Raw genomic sequence first — 25,472 nt, forward strand, 5'->3', positions numbered from 1 at the left:
GTGGATGGAGAGAGAATATTAAACATTAACATTGTAATTTTTTTTATCTGTAATTCCATAAGTTTATATATATTGATGGCTATAATGTCTGTACACGTTTTTGAGATGACATTTTTCTTGTGGTGTGAGCTTTAACCACTTGTTTTACGGAGAAAAAAAAAAGGGCTTAAAATAGAATTATCCAAAATATGTAAGCCACATATTCGTAGGGCGCCTGGGCATGGACATGCACGCGGCCGTCACGCTTCCTTTCTATCTTCGTGGTCATATCGTCATTCTTTTCATTTCTTTACCCTTCTCAATTCCCAATGACAACGATAGAGATTGGTTCTGGTTAAACGTGGGAGTGAGTGTGAAAGGCTCATATAAGGCAACGAGACACAGTAAAAACACCTTTTTCTTTTTTCTTTTTCTTTTTCCCATTTAAGAGAAAACACACCACTCTTTTGACTGTACTTAATTCCTCAAAATCAATTACTTCTGTTTTATGCTTCATGGATCCGCTTTTCTCGCTTCTTCGCCACCATATCCCACAAGCCTTTTAGCTTTTTGCTCTGGGAACTTGTCTAGCTATCTCTTTCTGTAAGATAAGAGTGTTCGTTGTACTTCTTCTTCCTGTCATTTTCATTCTGATTTTGTATTCCAAGACAAGTCTCCAAAGAAAAAAGTAATGGGCAGGGAATGGTATTGGGGTGGTGGAAAATCCTCCAAGCGAGGCGGTGCTGCTGCCCATGGAGGAGAGAAAGAAGCCTCCTCTTCTGGTTGCATGAATGCTGTCTTTCAGTTCTTTGATTTCCACCACTTTCAGTTTCCTTTACACCATCAACAACCCTCTTTTGACTCCTCCTTTATCCTCCCTGAAGAACCCACCATTCCCAAAGGTTCTCTCTCTCTCTTTCTCTCTCTCTCTTAAACTTTGATTAATTATGGGTTTTGTGTAATTCAGGAGCTGAAGCACCAAGAAACAGCCTGCAATCAGAGGAGCTTTTGTTGGAGCATATTACTAGAGAAAGAGCCGTAGAAGAAGAAGAAGGAAGTTTAATACATATCCCAGTAAGTCATTTTTATATAATTTTTCTTCTTCTGTAAAGTGAGTAATGATGATGATAATGATAGTGTTGATTAATTCTTCAACTCCTAATAAAATTTTGAAAAATCCAGATGGGTATCAAAATTAGAACAAATGGACGCACAGGATCAAACGACTCTTGCTCAGAAGTCAGCGGTTCTCCTGGAACCAAGACTCCAAATTTGGTAGCCAGGCTTATGGGTCTCGACCTACTCCCCGAAACCCAATCACCTTCTTCAGCACGTTTACAACCTCTTCGGCGCCCCCGTCAGCCGCTCCAGAGCCGACCAAAAAAAAGCCTAGACAAAGATATTACGGGTACACAGTCTTTGCCGGAGACGCCGAGAATATCCTCAGCCAGAAGGTCCGACGTCGAGCACAGGCTGTCGCTTCAGATCAACAAAGAGAACTCGAGCGCCGGCGAAGACTTGGAGTTTTCTCGGTTTTCGTATCTGAGAAGGAAAGATCAGCTCGGAGTAGTCGAAGACGACAATAACAGAAGTAGTAGTCCAAGCCAGTACGCTAGGCAAATTGTAAAGCAGATGAAGGAAAAAGTTGGCAGGAAAGTTGGGGTTGACATCACAAACACCATCGCCAACGCCAACGCCAGAGATCAAGGATCCAGGAAGTTCTCAAAGGCGTTCGCCGGTAAAGTCAATGTAGAAGAATATTCAAGCCCAGGGAAGCAGCACTCAACGTCTTCTTGGTCTCCAAGGCTCAGATTCTTGGATCCCAAGACCAAACAAAGCACAACACCACCATCTACCAAAGATAGGTCGGTTTCTCATTTTTCAAAAACGTCGTCGTTGTCGTCTCAACCATCTTCACCAGTGGTCCATGTTCAGCCGAAACCTCAAACGTTGCAGAAGCAGCAGGTGCTGTCGGGCCAGAAGTCGGTCCAGAAATCTAAAAAGATCGCCGGTGAAAGGTTCGGTCAAAGGCTAAAGAAGCCTCCACAGACGTCGGATATAGTCCGAAACAAGCAAGAAGAACCATTTGTTCGTCCTACAACACCCCCCAGGGCTAACACCCCAGACAAGAAATGCAAGAAAATCCCCTTGTCTAATGATCTTCTCCCTGTCAAGAAAGACCCTTCACCACCCGCAACCAGAATTCCTCTCAAACAGGTATTGCCATTTTTCCATTGCCTCCTCCTCCATATTTTTATTTTTATTATTTTTAATTTCAATTAATTCATTGAACTTTCAAAAGCTTTAAAAATTTATAATATCATTTTTATCCCTAGAGTTTGAAATTAAATCATATAAAGTATATATTGATAAAATGGCCCTTATATTCCTGTATTTAAAGGTCAGCAAATTTTTTTTTTTTTTTTTTGTAAGTAGCGATTTTTTTTTTCTTTAAACGGTAATATTTTGAGTATTTTGGCATGAATAAGATCCTCTTCAATTTATTTGAACAGAATAATATTTATTTACATGATCTTTTTATCAATTCAAAAATAAAAATATTCCTCAAATATTAAAGTAGATGAAAATAATTGTAAGACCACTTAAAGTTGATGATTTTTTTTATTTTTTTTTATGAAATTTCTTTAAAAAAAAAAAAAATTGTGTTCGTAATCTTTATATTTTGTTATTTGTGTAATGAAAAAAAAAAAGGGTCAGGTATGTGAAGACCAAAAAACAAGATATAGGTCACAGTCATCTAGTTGTTCGAGGCAAACGTACAAACAGGAAGCGACGCGCATGCTCACGGCCCGAGAAAGCGATAACGGTGTCTCCACCACCGGAGCAAGCGCAGCAGAATATCAGTTCGTTGCCAATATACTAAGCCGTACTGGGATACAGAAAGATTCCTTGGTGTCCTTCTCTAATTGGTTCTCCTCCTCCCATCCCTTGGACCCATCAATCTTCCAACAACTCGATGATTATTATCCTTGCGCCACCGTGGCTGCTAACAAAAGATTATTATTATTCCATCTCGTTGATGAGCTTTTGGGTGATATTTTGAAGCCGTGGGGTAGCTCTATTGGGGGTGGTGGTTGTCGCATGCAAGGGGCACAGCTAATGGAGACATTGTGCGCCAAAATTCGGAGCTTCCCATGTGTAGACTGTCGTGTCCTTGAAGACATTGATGGGTTGATTGAGAAGGATTTGCCGGAAGTTAGGCTAATGGCGTTTGAGGAGGAGGGAGAGGAGATGGTGAGGGAGATTGAGAAGGGTATAGTGGAGACGCTCGTGCATGAAACGGTTGTGGAGTTTTGGTGAAACGGCGACGTCTAGGGGCAGGGGGGGCAGAGGGGTCACATGGGTCTTTCACGTGATGAGATGCTCTGCATTGCTGTCGGTTGGGCTGCGGTGGGCCTCTCTCCCTGTTTGGGAGGGTTCCACGTGGGATCTAGCTCCCGACAGCTCTTGCTTTTTGATTGGTTCTCAAAAGACATTACACTGCCAGAGCCCGAGGAATCCATTACCTCTCTCTCTCTCTCTCTCTCTCTCTCTCGAGCCTTTGTATATTGTATTCTCTCACTTTTTCTTCCTTTTTTTTTTCGTTAATTCTTAGCAATATTGTCTCTCTCCCTGTTTCCCTTTTTTATTTTTATATTAACTCCTCAAATTATATACAGTAGTATAAAGAACTTCGAAATCCCTGGTAGCTAGGGTCCCATAGTCTGGTGTTGTTCCTGGTGTAAACAATTTCTAATTTGCTCAATGTGATGATTATATATGCATAAATTTTACTTAGATTTTTATGTTTTTTTGTCTTCTTTTTCTTTAGGGTGACTGAATGCAGATGTTAATTTAAAACACGTCATATCAATCGTTGTATCATGAAAGTGATAAATATGTGTGAAATGTAGTATTACTCAATTATAAAAAAAGTAATGTTATATATTATATCACTACAATAACGTGACGTTGCCAATTAATTATTATTTTTTTTATAAAACAAAAACAATATAATCATTGACCAACAATATCACATCTATACAACATTTCTGCTATCTTGACAAGCACAAAAATATTAAGAAATGTGGGACACCATGCACCCAAATCGAGGATAGAAGTTCAATAGCTAGGGTGAGAGAGGCCATGGGTTTTAAATCTTAAATATTATCGATAAAGAAAAAGTTGAAAAAATATGGCAACAGTTTTGAAATTAAACACTTTTCTTAGATAGTTATGGGGGGTTGGTGGTGTTTGCTTAATCAGTAGGAGATATGCATGGTAAAATGATGTTGTTTCTTTAATAACTTTGGTGCCAAAAAGCTAGAAATGATGAGGCATGAGTGGAGATAGGAAATTTCTTAGAAGCTGTCTTTTTACTGTTTGGCCTCATAAGCTTCCCATGCTGGGGATTGGACCATTGACATCACAATCTTTTGTCTTCTGCTGCTAGAAAGAAATTTCGCTCCTTTTTACTTTGGTCGGGCCGGAAAGAATTCCTAGTTGTTAATTGGAAGTGAGATAATTGCAACGGGACAAGTAAGTAAAATAATGTTGGAATTTCTAACAACAACGGCGTTGCTGTTGTGTAGTGTTTATAGTGTGTAATGTTGGAGTTTAAAACAAGTAGTTCGTTGAAATTAGTATTTTTGGGTAGCCATGTAGAACTGTAAGCCCCGTGGAATTCTAGCCAAGTAGTGGCGATTGAATATTAGGCAAAGCATCTCCTAGCTAATGTCGCTCCATTGATGAGAAAAGAGGAAACAAGTACACAAATTAAAGTACACTATCATATTGCTTTGATATTGATAAGAAGTGATCATTGCCATAATCACATGGATGGACCGAGCTAGGGTTCAATTAATGTGCTTAGTTTTTATCCAACTAATAATATGTATGGTCTTTCTTTTTTTCCTTTTTTTTTTTTTTTTTTAACAAAAAAAAAAAAAAAAGTAAAGCTGACTCTTTCATTAAAGACTTGTGAAGATACACACTTTTCAACGCATACAAGATCATGAATCCAAACTTGTTTCCACAAGTTGGTGTAATACTGCTTTTGCAAGAATATTGATAAGTTCTAGAATTGGTTTCCTTAAATGATCAAATTTTAAATTGTAGAGTTTCAAACCATACTTTACACAACCTTCAACTTCAAACATGTCTACCTATTATGAGAAGAGGTACTAATAGAAGATCAGCCAACATGGAGCTGGAGCAAAGACCCAAGGAGCGGGTCATCGTACAGCTGGTTTGAATATTTTACAAGAGCTTGTAAGTCTACTTTGCCTATAATTTGTTCTTCTACATTATAAAAAATAATAATTTTCTATTTTATGAAGAAAAATAAATAATAAAATAAAAAACAATGGTAAGGGGTGGCGGACGGCTCCACCCCCGCTAGGGGCCGGCCAACCCCATCCCAAGAATAGGGATGGCTCACGTGGCCTTCCCAAACAAAGGGGATGGTTTGCTAAGCCACCCCAAACAAAGAGGTTGTATCATGCAACCATCCCTAGCAATGTGGCCCGTTGTAAACCACCCATCAACTGTTGGGATGGAGCCACCCCTTGGTTAAGGTGGCCGCACAAGCCATATCTCTATTGGGGGCATTCGCGTGGGCCACCCTATAAATTGGTTGAACCACTCTCACATGCCTTTGAAGGTGGCTTGAATACCACCTTTAAATGTTACTTAGGTCGTGGATTATAATCACCAACTTCAGCTGTAACCCTCTTTGAAATGCCTTGTTCTCTCTCCTTATAAAAAAAAAAACCCTACCTCCCTTTTGAGTCTCCAGCAGTCAGGGGAGGAGGGGACTGAAACTAGGGCTGGCAAAACTGGTAATCGGGTAGACCCGATTACCCGAGACACGAACACGACCCGTTTAGCTAAACGGGTTAGCGGGTCTGACACGATTATAACACGAAAAATATCTAAGTAACCCGATACGACCCGCTTAACCCGTTTAGCATAACCGGGTCATATCAGGTAGACACGACCCGACACGACCCGTGCGCTAAATAGGTAACACGACCCGACCCGACTCGACCCGTTAAAAAAAACCCTTAATCAAAATTGGAAAAAATAATTTAATAAAAGGATCTCTTAGGCCAAATGACTAGTCAAATTTATCCTAACCATCCAAGAAGAATAAAAAGTTTTAAAAGAGAATGTTTTAATATATAAATAATGATTTAAAAGATAATGTTTTAATATATAGACCCACATAGAAAAAGTTACGGAAAAACAAGGAATATGCCAGTGAAGTGAAGACTGTGAAGTCGTGAAGTGAAGAGTGAAATGAAGCCGTGAGTGAGTCGGTAAGTGTTAGGGTTAACTTAGTTAGAACTTAGACATAGGTTTTTTTTAAAAAAAAATAAATTAATTAATTAATTAATGGGTATGGCGGGTCACCCGAGACCCGCCAGACCCGATTGACCTGCCAGACTCGCCAGACCCGACTGACCCGCCAGACCCATTTATTAAACGTGTCTGGCGGGTCGACCCGTCAGACACGAATTTAATCGTGTCTTAATCGGGTAGACCCGATTAAGACCCGAACCCGATAAGCCCAAACTCAATACCTGTTAACTTCGTGTCGTGTTCGTGTCGGGTTCGTGGGTAGTGTCAAAATTGCCGGCCCTAGTTGAAACCCCTTCCTCTCCCATCTTTCCCTTTTTCTCCCCACTTCCTCTTTCCCCCACCCTTTCTACCCTCTTCGAAGGCCTATCCATCGCCTATGGCGATCTCTCCCGGTCCAGCTACTCTGTCGGCATCTTCCCCACCGCAGACAGTCTGTTTCCAACCCCAATCCATCGTCCTCAGCCTTGGCTTCGCACTCTTCTTGAAGGTTTTGGATTGATTTTTTGTCAAAATCAATTCTATGAACTTCAGGACGCTCCAGCCCCAGTCGCTCCATCCCACCGTGATCTCGGGCCCTTATGCGTTGATTCATTGTCAATCGTGTCGCTGTCCGGCCAGCACGTGCCTGCGAGTACATCTTACTCGCAAGTGTGTACCCAACACGCGCCGACGCATGGGAAGCCCCACTTAACTTTTGACATCTCCCACCACCTCCCGTTGTTGTCTTTGGTCTCCTGTGGTGCTGCTTAGCCGCCCGACTTCCACTGCCAGCACATAGGGGTGGGCAAATTAACCACCTAACGACTATCAATCGACATCGCTTAACCAATGGCCGGTAGGCGTTAGACTTTTTCTATTTCTGACAAACTCGATTCGGTTGGCGAAATAACATTTTCTAACCGAACCGACTTTACCGACCGACTTTGCCTACCAATTTTCAATTTCTTTGCTTACCAACATTACAGACAACCATTCATTAACGAAACAAAATGTTGGCGGAATAAGTCGGTGAAAATTTCAACTTTACCGACAATGGCGGAGCGAAATGCGAAAACCCCATTTTTGTAACCTAATTATCAGACTCCCATCCCTACCGGCACATGGTGTTCATGCTCCGGTGATTGGCTTACATGCGCCGGTCATCTACTGTGTCCTCACTGCCTTTCTCCGCCTTACCATCTGCCGAATCTACTGTTCCAAGATTTATTTTACTATCTTTTTAAATTTCTCTATAATTTTCTATTCCTTGTTTTACTTTTTTTGGCTAGTTTGTTGTGCTGGCCTTCTTTCCTTTTAACATAGTTTTCCCACTTTCTTTTGATCACTGATGATCTTGCTTGGTTTCCTATGTTAACTACTGAAGGTCGTGCGGCAAACCCTTTGGGGTTTTATTTCGTTTATGAAACTTTGCCTTATATTACGACCTCTTTTGGCGGTTTAAGTTCGTTTAATGAGCCGGGTCATTTATTTGACCCATTTACGACAGTTCTTTAGAAAATTCTGTTGCCCATCTGTTTTATTTTCCTATAATTTTCCTTTTCCCTCCTTCAACATTGAATAAAAAAAAAAAAAATTACTTTGTTAGTTGAACCACTCCAAAGACTTTAGGGGTCGTTTGGCTACACCTATGCGCTAGTTTGAAAACAGTCAAACCACCTAGAAAGCCTTTTTAGGTGATTTGATCATCCCCATAGGCTATTTTGAAAATGATCTAACCACCTAAAAAAGTAATTGGGTAGTTCAATCATCTCCATAGCTTCTTTTTTTTTGGTCAACCACCATCTTTTAACTCTATAGCTACTTTTGAGAATAGTCAAAGCATTTGTCTCTTTTATTATTATTATTATTATTATTATTTTATTTTTATTTTTATTTTTTAATTTTTTTATTTGAGAGTAGAATAATAATTTCATAGGATTCCGTCTAAAAAAAAATTAATGGAAGCATATTAAGAGAATCTTTAAAATACTTTTTTGTAACCTAAGGATGATTTGATACAACTTCAAATTCTAGGAATCCATCCAATAATTTAGCAAAAAAACAAAAAAGAAAGAAAAGCATAGATCAAGTCAAGTGATGTGTGACATGCACAGGGAAATTATGGAGTTCTATGAAGAGTATGACCATCAGTGACCCCACTGATCGGGGGTACGTCTTATAATTTCCAATAAATATTTTCAACAACAATCTTGAATGAATCCTAAACTGTAAAACCAAATGCAAGTGCAATTGCATACAGACAGAAATTGAGCGGGAAATTCAAATGCAAATGCAAATACATGTGACTGTGGGTTGGTCAAATTTGGGGTTAAATTATGGGTGTAGACTGTAGTGGTGGAGAAATGGGGAAGGGGATCTGACTCCTGAGGGAGGAACGTTTGACCGAATCCAATTAATGATGCAAGCCTGGTTGTTTTTAGTTCTAGATCTATTTGTTTCTAGTTTCAAATATGTTTAAATTATTTTCTCAACCATTTTTAAGAAATGAGATATTAATGATGATCAATTATCATAATGACGAGGGTTTATCTAATCAAAGTTTACCCGTTGATTGGACTCATAAGGGGCTTGACGATACGAATTTTCAGCAATTTGTTATAAGAATTGTTAGTAATTTAGATAGTAAATATGAGAGGATTTTTGAAGGAGCACATATCCAAACAGATGAACAAGTAATTCAGAATTAATTTGAACCAGTGAAGCTCATATTAATTCTCTTATATTTGTTGTCCGAATTGATAGCAATTCAAACAACAAAATTGTTGAATGTTGATAATAAATCTATTGGTGACTAATGGTTTACTATTGTTTTAACTATCAAGTTGACATGTGGGAGTGTTTATAAACGTCATAAGTATCACGTGAAATGCTATGTGCAGTGGCAGAGTTAGGAGTTTGATTCACATGGGCAAAATTATAATCTGGCTTTAACATGTTTCTCTATACCTAATAGAAACTCCATTTAGCTCAAGCCAACTTCAAATATTGAACAAATCCTAACTGTATAAGCAACCTATTCACAAGCTAGAAACAAATCAAACCAATAAATAACTAACAAGAGGGGCCATTATACTTCTTTGAATAACAAATCCAATATTTTCTCCTACTTTCTTATCTTTTCAACACCTCTACCTTTTTAGACAAACAAATTACTTTTCCTCTCACGTTTCTTCTTCCCAGGAACCTCCTCAATGTTACCATTTTCTTCCTGCACATCCTTTTTTCTTAACCTCTTTTTAGCACACACCCAACACTATATATATTTTAACTTGACGGGCAAAAAGGTCGAATGCCCCCTCGAAATACTCCGTAGGTTCGTCATTTGATCAACGGTCCACATTTTAGTGACCTAGGTAACATGTGAATTTGTTTATGCTTAATCTTGTCCTTTAAGAATGTATAATTATTATTATAAAGAACCCTAAAGACTAGCTATTATTATTTCTTTTATTTTATATTAGAAGAGAAAGAAACCAAAAGCTAGTGATGAAAGTATCAAAATTAGGCGTGCCTAAACACTCAAACACCATTGATGTGACAAATAAGAGCTGAAACTTGAAACATGATGGGTATCTACTGTCTACTGTTGCAGGCTTTATTTAAGAGAAAAAACCAAGCAAGCTGCCAGAAGATTTAAATGGAAAATGTTGATGAGTTTATCTGCACATTTCTGAACATTTCTTCTGAACATTTCTCCAACTCTGATGGGCTACATTGACCCTATCTCATCATTATGATAAAAATATGATGACTAGCAAGAGTAGGTTTGACAATTATTGCTTCTTCCACCCAATTAAATAACAAGAGAAATGCTAGATTTTTGTGCAGCCAACCAATTACTTGTGTATATTTATGATGGATTCTTCTGATGCACTATTATGATTTTCGTCAATAATTGTTATTGCACAACTGAGACCACAATTAGACCGACCAGTTCGGTCGGGCGGAGGGCCGTGCTGGTGCCTGCTACCACACTTAATTTTCTCCAACATATTTACAGCCCCCATTAATGGTTACCATTTTTCATGGTGCCACATGACTCCATGACTTCACAGCTCATGAAGTCATGAATGTTCCACCAAATATTATTATGGTACATGGAAATGAAGCCATTTACCAACCCACAACCAAATGCGATTTAAGGCGTTTTCTTTTTCTCTGCTGTTTTTCTTTTTCCATGGAAGTAGTCAATGGAAGAAAAAGTGAAGGACCCCTGACAACATTGGCTTGTATTGAAGGAACAATCGCATTCATGAGCAGCAGTTATAGTCACGTTTCAGATGTTAGATTTTGGATTCTCTTACAGAAATACAAAATGCTGAATTGGGTTGCAAACATTAACGATCAAACCAATTCAGAACTAGTTTAGTTGCTTTTGCTATTTGCATTGTACATGGTACTCTGTTTTAGTAACAAATTCCAGCACTCATTGACAACAATGTTTAATCTTAAAACATTCTTAAAAATATATGGTCTCGTTTGATAACGTTTTTATGGAAAATTTCTTTACTTTTTAAAAGAAAAAGCAAAGGTAGTAACAAACAACTTCAAACACAAAACATTTACAGAACACTTAAAATTACTTTCACCTTTTGTCACATCAAAACACTTTTTCAACTAAAATACAAAAAACACGTTCTAAAAAATGTTATCAAACAAACCCTAATGTTTACTTGCATTTGCGACTACAGCCGCTTTCGGAAGAAAAATGATGCTAAAGATTTTGAAAGTTAACGTAGGAGGGTTTGATGATGCATTTTCTAAATATATGATTAAAATACTATGAGGCAAAACAAACCAAATATAATTAGGTAAATTAGAACAATTACTCCAACGCAAAACAGAAACAAGATTCCAAATTCTTCACAATTCTTTCCCATTTTTCCCGTCTATGCAAAGCTTGAAGAGAGCACAACATAACCTTGACAAGCCTGTTTAGTCCTCAAAAGCTAGGAGTAATTGCATTTATCACCTCAGCAATGATAATGCTAAATCATCAAAAGCAACAAAAAATTATTGGAGTGGAAGCCATTCAACAGATCAATCGAGAGATAAAGTTCCAAGGAATCGCATTGATGAGATTTTCACGATCATGAAGACAGATTTACCATATGCAGGAAAATTTCAAGGATTTTGTCCTTCAAAGACTAACCAATTCACAAGTATACTACTATATTATTTTATCTATGAAATTCATTTGATCAAAATGGTCAGAAACATTGAAAAGTGATATTATTATTTCTTGTTGAAATATTACATTAGTGTACATGACTTTCAGGTACCAATGAAGATTGCATTTTCTTAACAACAAACTACAGGCAATTAAAAGAATACACGAAAGCAAAAACATCAACTAAAGTATGTACCAGTGGCCGAGCAAAAGCAACAGATTCTTGTTCTATGACTCTAGAAAATAATTCGGAGTGGTGGTCTTAGGTTCTACCATCCACATCAAACCCAGCCCCAGTCCAGCCAGGTGCAGGAGATCCTCTACCCTTAGGCACAGCCCCAATTCCCTTTCCTCTTCCTTGGAACTGACTTTTCTTCCTCCCTCTTCCCTCTCCCTCAACAGAGAGCTGTTGATTTTGCCCATTCGTCACTGGAACATTTCCAGAACGTCCTTCACTGGGGATATTTGCAGCGACTCCAGCACCTGGTTCTGTCGTTCGAGGAACAGAAGCATTTGTAGCTGTGGTATTCTGGGGAGGTTCCACTGCTTTCCCATCCTAAACACAATTCCAAGTGCAACCTTTTAACATCGTTTTACTGCCACTACTGTGTATATCAGTGCTTGTGAAATCGAAAGAGTATATGGGGGATGTTCCAATTCAACAAATACGTAAGACTTTGTTATGCTTGACAAACCTAATAGCATCAACCTTCATAACTCCACCCCCACCCCCTTTTTTAATCACTAACTAGCCCCACCACACATTCATGCACACCTAGACAAACACAAATGAGCCCACCCAAAACATCAGGGCTATTGCATAGGCATACTTGGTGCTAAGGCCAATTTTCCATCTGACACATTCATGCACACCTAGACAAACACAAATGACCAAAACATCAGGGCTACTGCATAGGCATAGTGGTGCTAATGCAAATTTTCCATCTGAGGTGCATGCGTATTGGCATGCATGTGTATTCCCACTATATGAAAAAATAGCAAAACTTAAGCATTTAAACCCTTCTGCAAGAGGTACTTCTAGTGGTCAATCCAAAGGACATCCTACTCAAAAAAAAGGTCTAGTACCCAGTACTTGGGGCTCTGCTCTTTCCCATTTCTAATAGAATTCATGTAATTTGACCAAACGAAAGACACATGCATACATCTGGGACAAAAACTTTGGCTGAACCATGTTTTTTTAACTCAGAAAAAATCAAATCGATCCCTGCAGCAAATTAACAATGTAAAATATAACTGAACAACCCCTGCCCCCCTTCCTTCCCCCATGAGGAAAGACCATGGTGTGTTTCTTGACATAAAAAGAACTCTTGTTACAATATATATATTGAATAACAATACATCAATACATGACAGCTTTAATATAGCCGTGGGGGGTGGGTGTTTCTTGACATAAAAAGAACTCTTGTTACAATATATTGAATAACAATACATCAATACATGACAGCTTTAATATAGCCGTCATCCTTCCTGTATTACAAAAACAAGATATACTAAGAAAAAAAAAAAAAAAAAACCCTCTTTTTGGGTTGGACTAGGGGAAAGCAAGAACAAAAATTACGGTTAGAACATGTAGTGCAAGCAACAAGTAGAATTCACTGCAGTTGAAAAGGCCTAAATTGAGACTGGGCAATTCATTATTGAGTGCAAATATGCAAATCCAAATGCCACCCATTGTTAAAACTTCAGAACACTCGTGAATTGTTATTATAATATTGAAAAGGTAGTAACTAATTAAGTACTAATAATTTGGCAAAACTCACCATGTAAGAGTTCAGGTTGAGAGGTCCAAGTGCCTAAAACGAAAATAAGCCATTTTATGATCAAGATGAATTTGGGACAAGCCAAAACTAAATCAGGGGCCAATGACCTCAACTCTGATTAGGAAAGCAAGAGAACCATAAAAAAGCCGAATGACAGAGGAAAGGTGAAATAAAAACTGATGGATGAAAGGAACATGATTAACCATTAATATGTTTCCAATAACTGATATACTCTATTAGTTTCTTTGATGAACATAGAAGTCCTTGACAAGGCAGATCTGATCAAGTAGTCATCAAGGCTTTCTTTCTTTCTGCTCTTCTAGTTCTATTTATTTTACCCTAAAATGCATATCTAGTTCTCATATACTCCTTACAGGTCAACAGAGACACATGAATGACAAACCCATGTTAAGGAAGTGAACATGCTCATCACCACAACTGTTGCAGAATAGTTATATTTATATAACAAAATCACATGCAGAAGACCATGATATGATATCTATTGTATGTGATACTAACTGACCATCAAATTGCAGAAAATCCAGGCAATCAACAACCAAAAGGTCCCAGCCAAGCCATTGACTATACATAAATATAACAAATAGAAATGATGAGAGAACTTACATAAGGAACAGAGATGGATACTCTACTTGGGTTCAAGGCTTCTAGTCGTCTTTTCAATTCCTCCAGTCTGGCAAACTGCATGCTACTGCTTTCTTGAACCTATCAGAGATAAGAGTGTCAAAGAAAGCATTTCAAGCAGTATCCATTGACATACACATTAAGCAGAGATATCTACCAATTGGCTCAAGTCTTCACATAGCTTCTGCTTAATTGCTTCCTCATCCTTCACAGCCTTCAATGCTGCCTCCCACGCCTGAAGTACAAGAAAGAACAAATCTATTGGACTGAATAAGGAATACCTCATATGCACTGGCAAAATGGAACTTTTAGAAGAATAATAAAATTTTCCAGTGACCCAAAAAAATCCCAACTCTTGGGCACTAAAGCCGTTTGCAAGGTCAAAGCAGGTAATACATATATGCACTGAGAGTCAAACCCACAATATGGACATACTATAAACGAAACTTAACACATTTCTGAAAGTTCATCCTGTTCCATGCAACCTTTTTGCCGAAGAAAAAAAAATCAGATTTTTTACAAAAATATGTCACTATGTAAATACAAGAACCAAAGTCTCTCAGTTCAGTATAGCTGGAGAAACTTATGTTAATATAGGCATGTGTCTTCATCCTTTTCAGCTTCGTGAATCCATAGAAGTATATTATTGTCCAAATTCTCAAACGTAACTTGCTGTTTCATTACATTAACACAGTGTATTTTGTAATAAATACGCAAAACTATACCAATTATAGAGTCATGAAAGATTTTTATTCTTACAATCTCAATAAGCTTGATTGACTTGAGTGCTAACAGCTCTGATTTTCATGGTCACTGAGGAAATGGATGTTGATAAGCTATTTAAATGATGCCAAAGGGTAATTCTATTATCTTAAGAGTAAATACATAAGCTCAATCTATCATTAAATGGACAAACCTTTTGTGCTTCTTCTTCCTTCAGCTTGGCAAGACGAATTCTCTCCGTTGACATTTCTATTTTCTTTCTCAAATGTTCAAGTGCTTAAGGAATGCATCATACATGACAGCAACGACAAAGTCAATCACCATGCACATCAATGAAGAAAAATTTCATTATTCTGTAATACGAGAATAACTAAAGATGAGAACCCACCAACCTGCTTTTTTTGGCCCAGCAGTAAGTTTCATCTCCAATGTAAGATTTCCTAGCTCTCTTTCAACATCACGAATTTTAGAATAATTTTCTTCAATGTATCTGGGGGTAAGAATGCAGAGAAGATTAAATAAGACAGTCTACTTACTAAATTATTAATTCCACGGCTAAAGTAATGAAGCAAACCAACGACCAACACCAACAACCCTCAATAAGTTTAACAAGAATGACATGATTGAAGAAAGATCAATGGAAGCCTTTATCAAAGAACTCAAAATCATTCAGATATGTTGAGAAATTTGTTGACTATTTATTTTATTTACTGTCAAATCTTGATAGCCCAACTGGTTAAAGAACAAACAAATTATACAATGAATAAATCTGCATGAGTAAAAGCTATATGCATCACAGCAAAGCAAGCTATATACGAAATACCAGAAGGCCAGTGGAAAAGATAACGAAGTACCCTAAATACATATCTAGCCACCACAGCACCATCACTTTCAGCATACGACAACCACCATAATCATTACACAGTCATCACCACACCAACACTATTACCTCCGACTTGGTACTTTACAGATCCACTACCACCTCGAGTGTGCAACAAGCACTGCCACTTACTGTGATCACCAAAGTTACAACCATCACAAGAAAAAGGAGCTACCACCAGTAATGAGTCAGTATTATCAGTGCTTCCTTTAACATAACACAGCCACCTACATCAGAATTAACTCAACCATGCCCCGTCTTCACCTTGTCACGACAACCATCTGCCTAACAACACCTCTGACTTGATACTTCTTCTAACATGCTGACCACCAAAGTTTTGTTGGCCTAACAAACAAGCCTACTCAATCAAGTTATCATGTTTCACTCCTCGACATTCTTCACTTAACAAGGAAAATTGAATTGAAAATAATAAGATTTAAAAATACACCCAATCCTATTACCATAAAAATTACGTGCTCTACGATGTCATTAGCATACTTTCACTTGATTAAAATTTGATTTCATGATATACGATTTTAGAGTATTTAGGTTTCAAGTCATATTGAGCATAATTTTTCACAGGCTAGACTGAAAGCAAATATTTTTCCGAACTGTTTTAGTTTTGGTTAAAAACGCGAATCATAAAATTTGAGCAACCATACTTGATACACCAGCATACAAACTAAGAAACACGAAACCTCACATAATCCAGAATTCCATCAGGATGCTTATCAATAGTCCACGTGTATTAAATTACTAATCCAATTAAGTACTCGGTATTTTGTTGTCTTTCAGAAACTAGTTTGAATCTAACGGTTTTTCTATCCTTACATCTCGAATATTTTTTCTCGGAAGCCATACAAAGAACTATAAAATAACACTTGTCAACTATCCAATCAAGATTCGGGATTACTTTAAGATTACATTTCCTCAGCAAAATTGAAGATAAAGAAGCATCAATTCCATCATATGGACATAAATAACTTAAATAAGTAAAAGGGAAATGTACGTACTTCTTTAATTGAAGCTGCTCTTCCGCAATTATCTGTCACACGCCCAAATCAGAACCAATAAAACAACGAGAACAAAGAAAAATCACAATCACATTCTTAGAGAGAGAGAGAGGCAAACCTTCTCGGTGTAGGCAATAACAGGGGCTTCACGAGGGAGACCATCGGGTCCGATCTCGGGCAGGAGCGAAGGATTCGAAGCCATTTGCCCTGAACCAAAATGTGCTTCTGCTCTGATCCAACCCCCCTGCTATTCTGGCTCAGCCTCCGGCTCCGTTTCTGTGGTTTCGCTTTCGTTGGGGAAGAAAAACGTGGGCCTTCTGATCTTCACTTTTTTCTAATTTTGCGCCAAATAATGCCGATTTATTTGTGCGGGTCAACCCGGTTAAAAACTTTGTTTCCTTCGAATCAATGATGCTTTGACTCGCTGCACGTGGTAAGCACGTGAACTATGAGAAAGTGACGCAGCAAGTTGAGCTACTGCGTTGCTCTAAAAATTAAAAGGAGAAAGTTTACATAACCTCCTCAAACTACTACTCAATTGACAATGTCTTCACAAATTTTCAATTGTGACAATGTCCCCCTAAACTACCAAAAATTGTCAATATTTCCCTCAATGACAAAATTACCCTTAGTAAAATTTTTTTTTTTAAAAAAACTAAAACTTCTATAAAAAACCTAAAACTAACCCAAAAAAAAAAATTCAAACGATGGCCAATTTTTTTTTTTTTTAAATCAATTTTATAAGAAAAAAATTAAAAAAAATTCGATTTTTTTTTTTATATATAAAAATTGAAAAAATTCGATTTTTTTTTTTTATAAAAATTGAAAAAATTCGTTTTTTTTTTTAAAAAATTTTTTTTTTATAATTTTATTTAAATAAAAATTTACGTTTAAAAAAAAATAAAATTTTTGTTTAATAAAATGAAATTTTTTGTTTTTTAAAACTAAATAAAAAAATTGTTTTTTTTTTAAATATTATCTTTAAATTAAAATTTTTCGTTTTTTTAAAAAATAATTTTCTTTTTTGAATTTATAGGGGTATTTTTGTCTTATTAATTAAGAACATTTTGATCTTGATATGAATCTTGGGGGGACATTGACTAATTTAAACAGTTTTGAAGGGACGTTATCGTAATTCGAAAGTTTGGGAGGGGCATTGTCCCGATTAGATTTGGCGGTTGAGGGGAGTATGTGAAACTTTCACGGAAATTATATATATATATATATATATATATATATATATATTCTTTTTTTAAAAGAATTATAGTGTCATTTTTTTTTATTAAAAAAATAAAATAAAAAATGCTAAATTTCCTTCTAGTATTCTCCCAACTGTGATGTGACTTTTAAAATTATTGTTGAGTTTGAGATTATTAAATTCTTTTTTAAAAAGAATTATAGTGTCATTTTTTTTAAAAAAAAAAATAAAATAAAAAATGCTAAATTTCTTTCTAATGTTCTCCCAACTGTGATGTGACTTTTAAAATTATTGTTGAGTTTGAGATTATTATTATTGACTTTTAATCTATTGGTGATTTTAAAACTACATTACAGTTGAGAGAACGCCAGAAGAACTCTAGAAGAGCACTTAGCATTTTCCTTTAAAATAATTAGTCTATTTTATTTTTCGGGACAAAAGGGGTACATTGCATATTTTTAGTTTGAAAAAGACATACTCTGCTCTTCCAAACATGCACAACAACAGATAATTTGGCCATGTTACTTAAAAAAATAAAAAAATAATAAAAAATAATAATAATAATAATTAGAAAAAGTAGAGGTTGGTCTCCTCAAGGTGGAGGCCTCCTCTTTTCCAATTGTTAATCTCCACTCCTTACCACTCCTTATCTTTGGTGTCCATTCCTGTATAGAGGGTGTCAGTCTCAGAGAACCACCCAAGGGCACACAATATACAAGACAAAACCCATGATTCTGACAAAACAACTTCTTTCTTTCTGTGACTAAATTTATTGGGAACTCTTGCATTCACAACACCTGTATGCTAGCACCTATATTTGTGTTCTCAAGTGCAAAGAGTCAACCCAGAAACTGTGGGAGGTTAAATGGAAACACTTGCATAGCAAGCAATGCAGTAAACAATAAAAAGGGAAAAGAAAAAAAGCTTATGGTTGCCCTTGGCAAGGAAACTCATTACATTAGCTTAACACTAGAAAGTACATGAACTAGGACTTCTGTCTCAGGATTCATCATGCAGTGACAGGAATTGGAGAACAGCATCTTTGGTGGGTAGGGCAGGAATGGCTCCCCTCTCTTTCACTGTGAGGGCACCACAGGCATTGGCAAAAGCTAGAGCTTCTCGTAACCGCTTCTCATCCTGCAAAAAGAAAAATTGCATTAATTTCTGAAATAAACACACACAACAAATTTATGTAGTCAGCTATGAACTGCTAGCATTTTATAATGCATGTCTCTTTGTTGATATAATTCTTCTGCTCGTCTGTGTTAACTTTGAGATGAAGCAGAAACTTCAAATCAGTCAGTGGATCAAGTTAGGAGCTGAAGCAGAAACTCTTCCACAACCCAGATGGAGAAGCAATGCATTTCGACAGCCAAGTTCAAAGTTCCTTGAAAGAAAAGCTCATTGGACGGTCATATAGCCAATAATAATGGAAATGTTTTATGAATATGGAAAGCTACCTCAAACATAAAAATAAAAAATGAAATACTACCAAATACTGACAACTAAAGTCCCAAATGAGAAATGCTACACTTACCAAATTTTTTTCCTAAAAGTTGGTTCCCAAGTGATGTATTACTATCTTATAAGATAGTGACATATTCCCAAAATGGAAACACATTACTTGAGAATCAATTTTTTGGAAGAAAATTTGGTAAAGTGTAGCATTTCTCATCCCAAATACTATCACGTCCTCTACTTGAGCAGCACAGAAAGTAAACAGAAGTGCTAACTTCTGTGCCCACAATACGCCATTTTGGGCCACAGCCAAACTCCACACCAGCTGCATTCCCATCTCACCCTATCCACACCCCTCTTTCCTCATTTGAAGTGGAAGGGTTGCTAAATTTCCTGTTCATGGAAAGGATTTTTGACTCTCAAACAATCACAACATCTCTTCCCCTTTTTCTCCACCGGATGAAATTGCACATCGCTTCCTTTCACAAATACACTAATTCCCAAGGGGTTGGCTCAAGTGGTAAGGACCTTAATCTTGACGGCATTCCCATTAGGTCTAACGTTCAAATCCCCTTGGGTATAAGCAATTTCTTGGGGCTAGCCCGCTAACCCGATCCGTGTAGAGAAGGAACTTTGCATGAGTCCGAGGTTTACCTGACAAGGATGGGTACATGAAGTGGCCCTGTCTTGGAGGGGTTTTTTATCATAAAAAAAAAATAAAAAAATAAAACAAAAAAAAAACAAAAACAAAAAATAAATAAATAAAATAAAATAATAAAAACCAAACAAACAAAAGAAAAACTAATCCTTGACGAAAAAGCAATTTTGGGAAATATTATAAATAAATATGGAAGAAAAAACCTCCAATGGACATTAAAGGCTACCAAGCCCCGACAAGAAGTCTAGCCTTGAACAACAGAGTGCACTCTGCAAGAACCAACAATGTTCCCAACATCATTGATAAGTTCCCAAGAATTACTTCATTGTCATGTTCAATCCAACTTCAGAGTCCCTAATTTATATCTTGATTCGGCAACATGACATACTCCGCTATCTTCTCAGGTTTCAAAAGAAAAGGTCACAAAAAATCAACAACTATTTAGGTTCATATAAAGCGCATATGCATTTACCAACTATTTAGGTTTGTTTAGACCTACTACCACGAAAGATGCAGTTTACGATTATCTGATGCTAAAAAGTATCAAGAACAATGACTTTTCCAAATGAACTAATACATAGGGTACTGTTGCTCTCCAGAGCAGGAGGTGCCCCAAAACCCCCCAACTCTAGTACAAATTGTTCTCCTCACAGCCATGAACGAAGAAACCATTTTATTACCAACATGTTAAGTACAAGCATTTGATGAGATTCAACTAGAAGTAATAAAATGCAAATCATTCAAATGAGCAATGGGGAGAGGACGTAATCAGATGATTTCTTGAATTTATTTATGAACTAAACATACCTGGATAAGATTTAGGTCAGAAGCAAGGCTGCTCAGAATGCCACTGACAAATGCATCTCCAGCTCCAGTTGTGTCAACAGATGTAACTTTAACCCCAACAACCCTGCCCCTGTATTCCTACACAGAATTCCAGTTTATGTCATTTTTCTTACAGCAGATCAACAAGATACAGCATAAAAGGAAAACCAACTATCTGAAACCATGGCTAATGTACCCAGTGGGTTGAAGCACCTTACTCGATGCATACCTTTCTACCAAACAAAAAGGAACGAAAAATAATAACGAGAAAAGAAATCATAAAGGCTTGAGCACGAGCCACGGCCTCTCTCCTAGCTAGCTGTATAGCCAACCCAAATAGAAGTACCCCTCATGGAGCCGACTGAAATGCCATGCTTAATAGAACACTGTAAAAGCTGTTCGCTCTGGCTCATATACGCCTCAGATTGTGTCTCAGTTTGCAGCAGTACCAACAGATATTCTCAATCTCTCTCTCTCTCTCTCTCTCTCTCTCTCTCCTCCCCCCACCCCCCGGGGCCCCCGCGCACAATAAAACCCCCTCCACCCAGTCCAACCGACTAGTAACAAACCATCAAACCCAAGCTCCTCTTCTAGTCAGCTCTCAAAACCCACAAAACACAATGCGAACACCCAAATGCCTTCAGACTCCAGTGAGCACTGCAGGCCACCCAAGCCCACCGACAACCCGGGAGCCCCTCCCACAAGAAACAAACCATCATGCATCTTCACTGCCAGATGATTCCTACATTATCCAGTACCACTTACCTTAGTGTAATATCTGCATCCCTCCGAACCTTCAGTTACAATCAAAAGCTTAAGATTTGGATGAAAAAGCTTCTTCAATACCACATGATCATCAAAAGGATCATCACCACCGGTCAGGAATGTAATTTCGTCCTCACTTATCTGCAAATTTAGATAATAAAAAAAACCCTGATGAGTTCTATGTGACATATGATTGAAGTCTGTTATCATGGTTGCATAAAATGAAACAATGCTATTATATTAGCACCAATGCAGTGGCAAAAAACTTTCATAGATAAAACATATATAGTTGGCAATTACACCTTAATAATATCTGCCTGATCCCATACACTCATTATGCCCTTCCGAGCAGCCTCTGCCGATGGCCACAATGGCAATCTCAAGTTTGGATCATAGGAGAGAATGCAACCAGACTTTCTGGCAATGCCCATCGCTGCAAGATGGGCTGATCTGCATGGTTCGTCAATCAAACTAATTGAACCATAATGGAAGATCTTTGCCTGCATTGAAATGTTATTTGGATGTGAAATTTTCCACATATATGTATGCATCTGAAGTAGGATCAGTAACTTCAGAGCTATTGTCCTAATTATAGAATTTTAAAAAGGGAGACCTGCTTAATAAGGTTAATATCAAGTTCTGATTCATGAAGAAGCATATCAGCACTTGGATGACGGAAAAATAAGAATTCACGCTCGCCATCAGCTCTGAGAGTAACAAAAGCCAGAGAAGTCCTTGCTTTGTGGTCAAACCGCATGCCGGAATTATCAACATTGTTTTGTTTTAAAATGTTGGCCAACATGTACCCGAAATCATCATCACCTACCTGTCATAGCAATGACAAGAACTTGGAGTTGGAATTATACTTGAGCTTAAGTTGAAGCAAGGAGCCATTGATATAAAAATTGTATACCACCAAAAAACAAACATATTGTTCAATGCAAATCATGATTCTGGAGCTACTAAAATCCGTATCCTATCACACAAAAGCTTAAAAAAAAATTTAAAGAAAAAACAAAAAAAAAAAAAAAAAAAATTGTAATGCAATAACGAGGTACTGCAGAAACTGTGAGAACATAGGGTTTGTTTGGTAAAACTTTTTAGAAGGTGATTTTTGCTTTTAGTTGTGACGTAACATAAATGTAAAAGTAGTTTGTGGATGTTTTGTATTTTGAGTTGCTTGTATGCTTTTGCTTTTTTGCTAACAAGAAAAAGTTGTCCTAAAACATGTTACCAAACAAGCCCATTCTTTGAGTCACATTTTTAGAACCACAGAGGCGCTCACAAGATGGGGGTTTCAGACACAAACAGTAAAAGGGATACTATGTGACAGAAACATTATTGCTAAAAAAGAAATTTAACAAAACATTATAAAATATGGAAATGAACAATGCAGTGAAATTTTTATCCTAGGAACTGGCATGCAATAAGACGCAGATATGCACCTTGCCTATAAAAGCTGATGAACCACCCAGTCTTGAAATGCCTACAGCCACGTTAGCAGGAGCACCACCAGGAGCTTTCTTGAAAGCAGGTGCTTCAGCAAGTGAAACTCCAGCAACTGTTGGCACAAAGTCAACCAACATTTCCCCAAAGCAAACAACCAGGAAATTTTTATCCTGGTACCCTCCCTGAGTATCTGAGGGAAGATCATCAGAACCACCTGCACAAATCAAATTGCTTGAAATTAACAACAATCATGGTCATATGATTTCAATAATATTCATCAGAAGGCAGAAAGATAATCACAGTGCCTTTTAACATGATATTCCTAAACAAATAGGTGGAATAAGCCTTTCCTGCCCAGATAACCATCTAAGGTGTATTCATAGCAGGATTTATTGAGTGTCAAAAATTTAGCGGATACTACCGGATATGAAACCATGTGACTCACATCAAAATCAAACATCAACTCCAGAAAACCCATACTTGGTAAAAACAAACATTTACTAGAGAAAAATGTCCTACAATAACTCAAGCTTTCTTTTTATTATTTTTCTTCACAAAACCCATATTTCCTATTTCCTAAAACAAAAATTTGAGTTTTGGTGATTCAATAATTCTAAAACAACATGTGGTGGAACAAAAAATTATCGGCCAAACATGATCTTTATAATTTCTTTCTGTAATAATCTTTGTCAATCAGATTTCATGGTTTTTCCAAATAGGCCCTTAATTGTTCCTTAATCAATTAGCAATCGTGCCCCACAGAACTTAAGATGTAGCGAGCCACACGTAACAAGAAACAAATTTTACAAACCAAACGGCAATAGAAACAATCATATCCGATAAATCTTTAAACCTAACAGATAAAAAAACAACTATAACATGTTTATTTATAAGTAAATAACTGAAATTTCACGTTCAGATATCCCAGAAACAGCTCTTGAGACCGTCTACGAACAAAACGACACAACGACTCTATACAGCAAAGAATACACCATGAAACACAAAAAGAAAGATACCGACATACCAAGAAGAACAATCAGAATAAAAAAAAGATACCCAAAACAAAGAAAGTATCTTCTGCTGAAAAACCAGCTATGACCCAGATATTAAATCTCTGAATAATATAACAGGACAAATCAAATTCTGACAGAAAGTAAAGATTTAATCAACAACCAATATCATATCAATCAACGGTGGAAGAAATGAAACTCGTATGAGGAACCTGGAGCAGGACTCTTAGCCATTCTTAGCTTCCCTTGTATTGCGACAAGAACTGCAGAGAGAAAGCAAGTTTGATGCCGGTATTATAAGCAGAGAAGAAGAGAGAAAAAGGAGATGGTTGTAATCTCGAATAGGAGGAACGTTGAAAGCCGACAAAAGGGAAAGAAATTCATATAGCACCCACGATGGATACGGAAATTATATATTATATATTATTACTAATTTACTTCCAAGCAATAAAAGCCCAGAAAATAAAATAACACCAAGCAAGAAAATAAAATAATATAAGGAGACAAAACGTATAAGGGAAGGAAAAATTAAAAAATACAAAGCACAAAGTATAAACTTTTATAATATATTTAATTTGCAATTTTCGTCAGAATTGGCTGAATATAAAAAATAAAAATAAAAAAGACATAATTTTTTTTTTTCTCAATAAAATCACACCACGACACCATCAAAGAAGCGTGATAAACGTCGTCTTATTAGACAAAAGCTGGAAAACAACGTCAATAAAGTACTACTTTTAATAATGTCACGAGTTTGAATTATGTAGGGGGGGCATTAAGAGTTGTGTATTATAGGAGTGGTTTTCATGTGAGATTGATTATACAAATATTTTATACAAATGCTGATTTAATTGAAAAAGATAACAGTTTGTTTGTGTAGAGAGCTAAGGAAAACAAAGCATATAGGTTAGTGGTTGGCCAGCTAGTTCGTAGCTGTTCTTTTGTGTGTTTTAAGAATTCGCTGTATTTGACACTCTGCCATAGGATATGGTTTGTGTTTCTAACTTTCTTTGGTGTGAAAAACCAAGCAGCAAAAAACTCCAATCACAAGGGAGTATCTTCAAATTCTTTAAACTAACATTTTAGTTAGGGATTGTTCATTTTGTAATTTGTTGGTCCAAGCGATTCAGTATTCACTCTTTGATCCATCATTGAATTTGACTATGATATCAATTAATAAGTGAATAATTTTTAAACGCTTAAGGAGATAGATTGTTAGGATTCTATAAAGGATAATCCTCGTCAACAGTTTTGAATTCCAAAGACAACTTTCATCAAGACTCTTCAACGGATTCAATTACAAGTAACAATAGATTTGAAGTCAAACACTTGTAGATATAGTTCACTCCTTGATTAGCGGTAGATAAGTTACCATTGTATATCAGATTATCGCTAGAAGTTATTGTATTTCATTCAATTGTAACTACGTTCACTATAAGAAAGCGACTTGGGTGTACTTGTTGTACAAAAGTCACATTTTGCGCCATCAATAAGAAGCTGACACATTAGCCAATTTTATTAAACTTATACTTAAAATAAAAACCCAACCACACCAGAT

The 25,472-nt window shown here is 36.9% G+C and overlaps 3 protein-coding genes across 4 annotated transcripts; 1 reads left to right on the top strand and 2 right to left on the bottom strand.

Moving 5' to 3' along the window:
- Positions 1 to 408: 408 nt before the first annotated feature.
- LOC132181312 (uncharacterized) lies at positions 409 to 3,754 on the top strand. The gene is made up of 4 exons (XM_059594475.1): positions 409 to 881; positions 947 to 1,053; positions 1,162 to 2,196; positions 2,692 to 3,754. The coding sequence occupies exons 1-4, from the start codon at positions 671 to 673 to the stop codon at positions 3,298 to 3,300; spliced, it is 1,962 nt and encodes a 653-aa protein (XP_059450458.1). The 5' UTR covers positions 409 to 670; the 3' UTR covers positions 3,301 to 3,754.
- Positions 3,755 to 11,557: 7,803 nt separating this feature from the next.
- On the bottom strand, positions 11,558 to 16,889 carry LOC132181419 (uncharacterized). 2 transcript variants are annotated; one of them, XM_059594625.1, is made up of 8 exons: positions 16,670 to 16,889; positions 16,552 to 16,583; positions 15,051 to 15,148; positions 14,852 to 14,934; positions 14,093 to 14,170; positions 13,918 to 14,016; positions 13,294 to 13,326; positions 11,558 to 12,068 (listed from the first exon to the last, which is right to left on the bottom strand). In XM_059594625.1, the coding sequence occupies exons 1-8, from the start codon at positions 16,751 to 16,753 to the stop codon at positions 11,775 to 11,777; spliced, it is 801 nt and encodes a 266-aa protein (XP_059450608.1). In that variant the 5' UTR covers positions 16,754 to 16,889; the 3' UTR covers positions 11,558 to 11,774. The 2 variants fall into 2 exon arrangements, with proteins under 2 accessions (XP_059450608.1, XP_059450609.1); XM_059594626.1 differs by lacking the exon at positions 13,294 to 13,326.
- Positions 16,890 to 18,294: 1,405 nt separating this feature from the next.
- On the bottom strand, positions 18,295 to 24,299 carry LOC132181415 (probable fructokinase-7). The gene is made up of 7 exons (XM_059594622.1): positions 24,127 to 24,299; positions 22,901 to 23,118; positions 22,069 to 22,281; positions 21,758 to 21,955; positions 21,456 to 21,596; positions 20,673 to 20,789; positions 18,295 to 18,886 (listed from the first exon to the last, which is right to left on the bottom strand). The coding sequence occupies exons 1-7, from the start codon at positions 24,146 to 24,148 to the stop codon at positions 18,749 to 18,751; spliced, it is 1,047 nt and encodes a 348-aa protein (XP_059450605.1). The 5' UTR covers positions 24,149 to 24,299; the 3' UTR covers positions 18,295 to 18,748.
- Between the last annotated feature and the right edge of the window lie 1,173 nt (positions 24,300 to 25,472).

Source organism: Corylus avellana, chromosome ca5 (assembly GCF_901000735.1).
Source record: "Corylus avellana chromosome ca5, CavTom2PMs-1.0".
In the NCBI taxonomy this organism is placed as follows: domain Eukaryota; kingdom Viridiplantae; phylum Streptophyta; class Magnoliopsida; order Fagales; family Betulaceae; genus Corylus; species Corylus avellana.

Bases quoted from the DNA above. Each gene is read 5' to 3' on its own strand.
- LOC132181312 (XM_059594475.1), top strand. From the start codon at position 671: ATGGGCAGGGAATGGTATTGGGGTGGTGGAAAATCCTCCAAGCGAGGC. The intron at 1,054-1,161 runs GTAAGTCATTTT...TGAAAAATCCAG, and splicing joins GAAGTTTAATACATATCCCA to ATGGGTATCAAAATTAGAAC. The intron at 2,197-2,691 runs GTATTGCCATTT...AAAAAAAAAAAG, and splicing joins CCAGAATTCCTCTCAAACAG to GGTCAGGTATGTGAAGACCA.
- LOC132181415 (XM_059594622.1), bottom strand. From the start codon at position 24,148: ATGGCTAAGAGTCCTGCTCCAG. The intron at 22,282-22,900 runs GTGCATATCTGC...TTGCTATGACAG, and splicing joins CATCAGCTTTTATAGGCAAG to GTAGGTGATGATGATTTCGG. The intron at 21,597-21,757 runs GTGTAATTGCCA...CTAAATTTGCAG, and splicing joins ATCAGGCAGATATTATTAAG to ATAAGTGAGGACGAAATTAC.
- LOC132181419 (XM_059594625.1), bottom strand. From the start codon at position 16,753: ATGGCTTCGAATCCTTCGCTCCTGCCCGAGATCGGACCCGATGGTCTC. The intron at 14,171-14,851 runs GTTTGTCCATTT...CTTGTACTTCAG, and splicing joins AGGAAGAAGAAGCACAAAAG to GCGTGGGAGGCAGCATTGAA. The intron at 12,069-13,293 runs GTGAGTTTTGCC...AATTGTGTTTAG, and splicing joins TCAACCTGAACTCTTACATG to GATGGGAAAGCAGTGGAACC.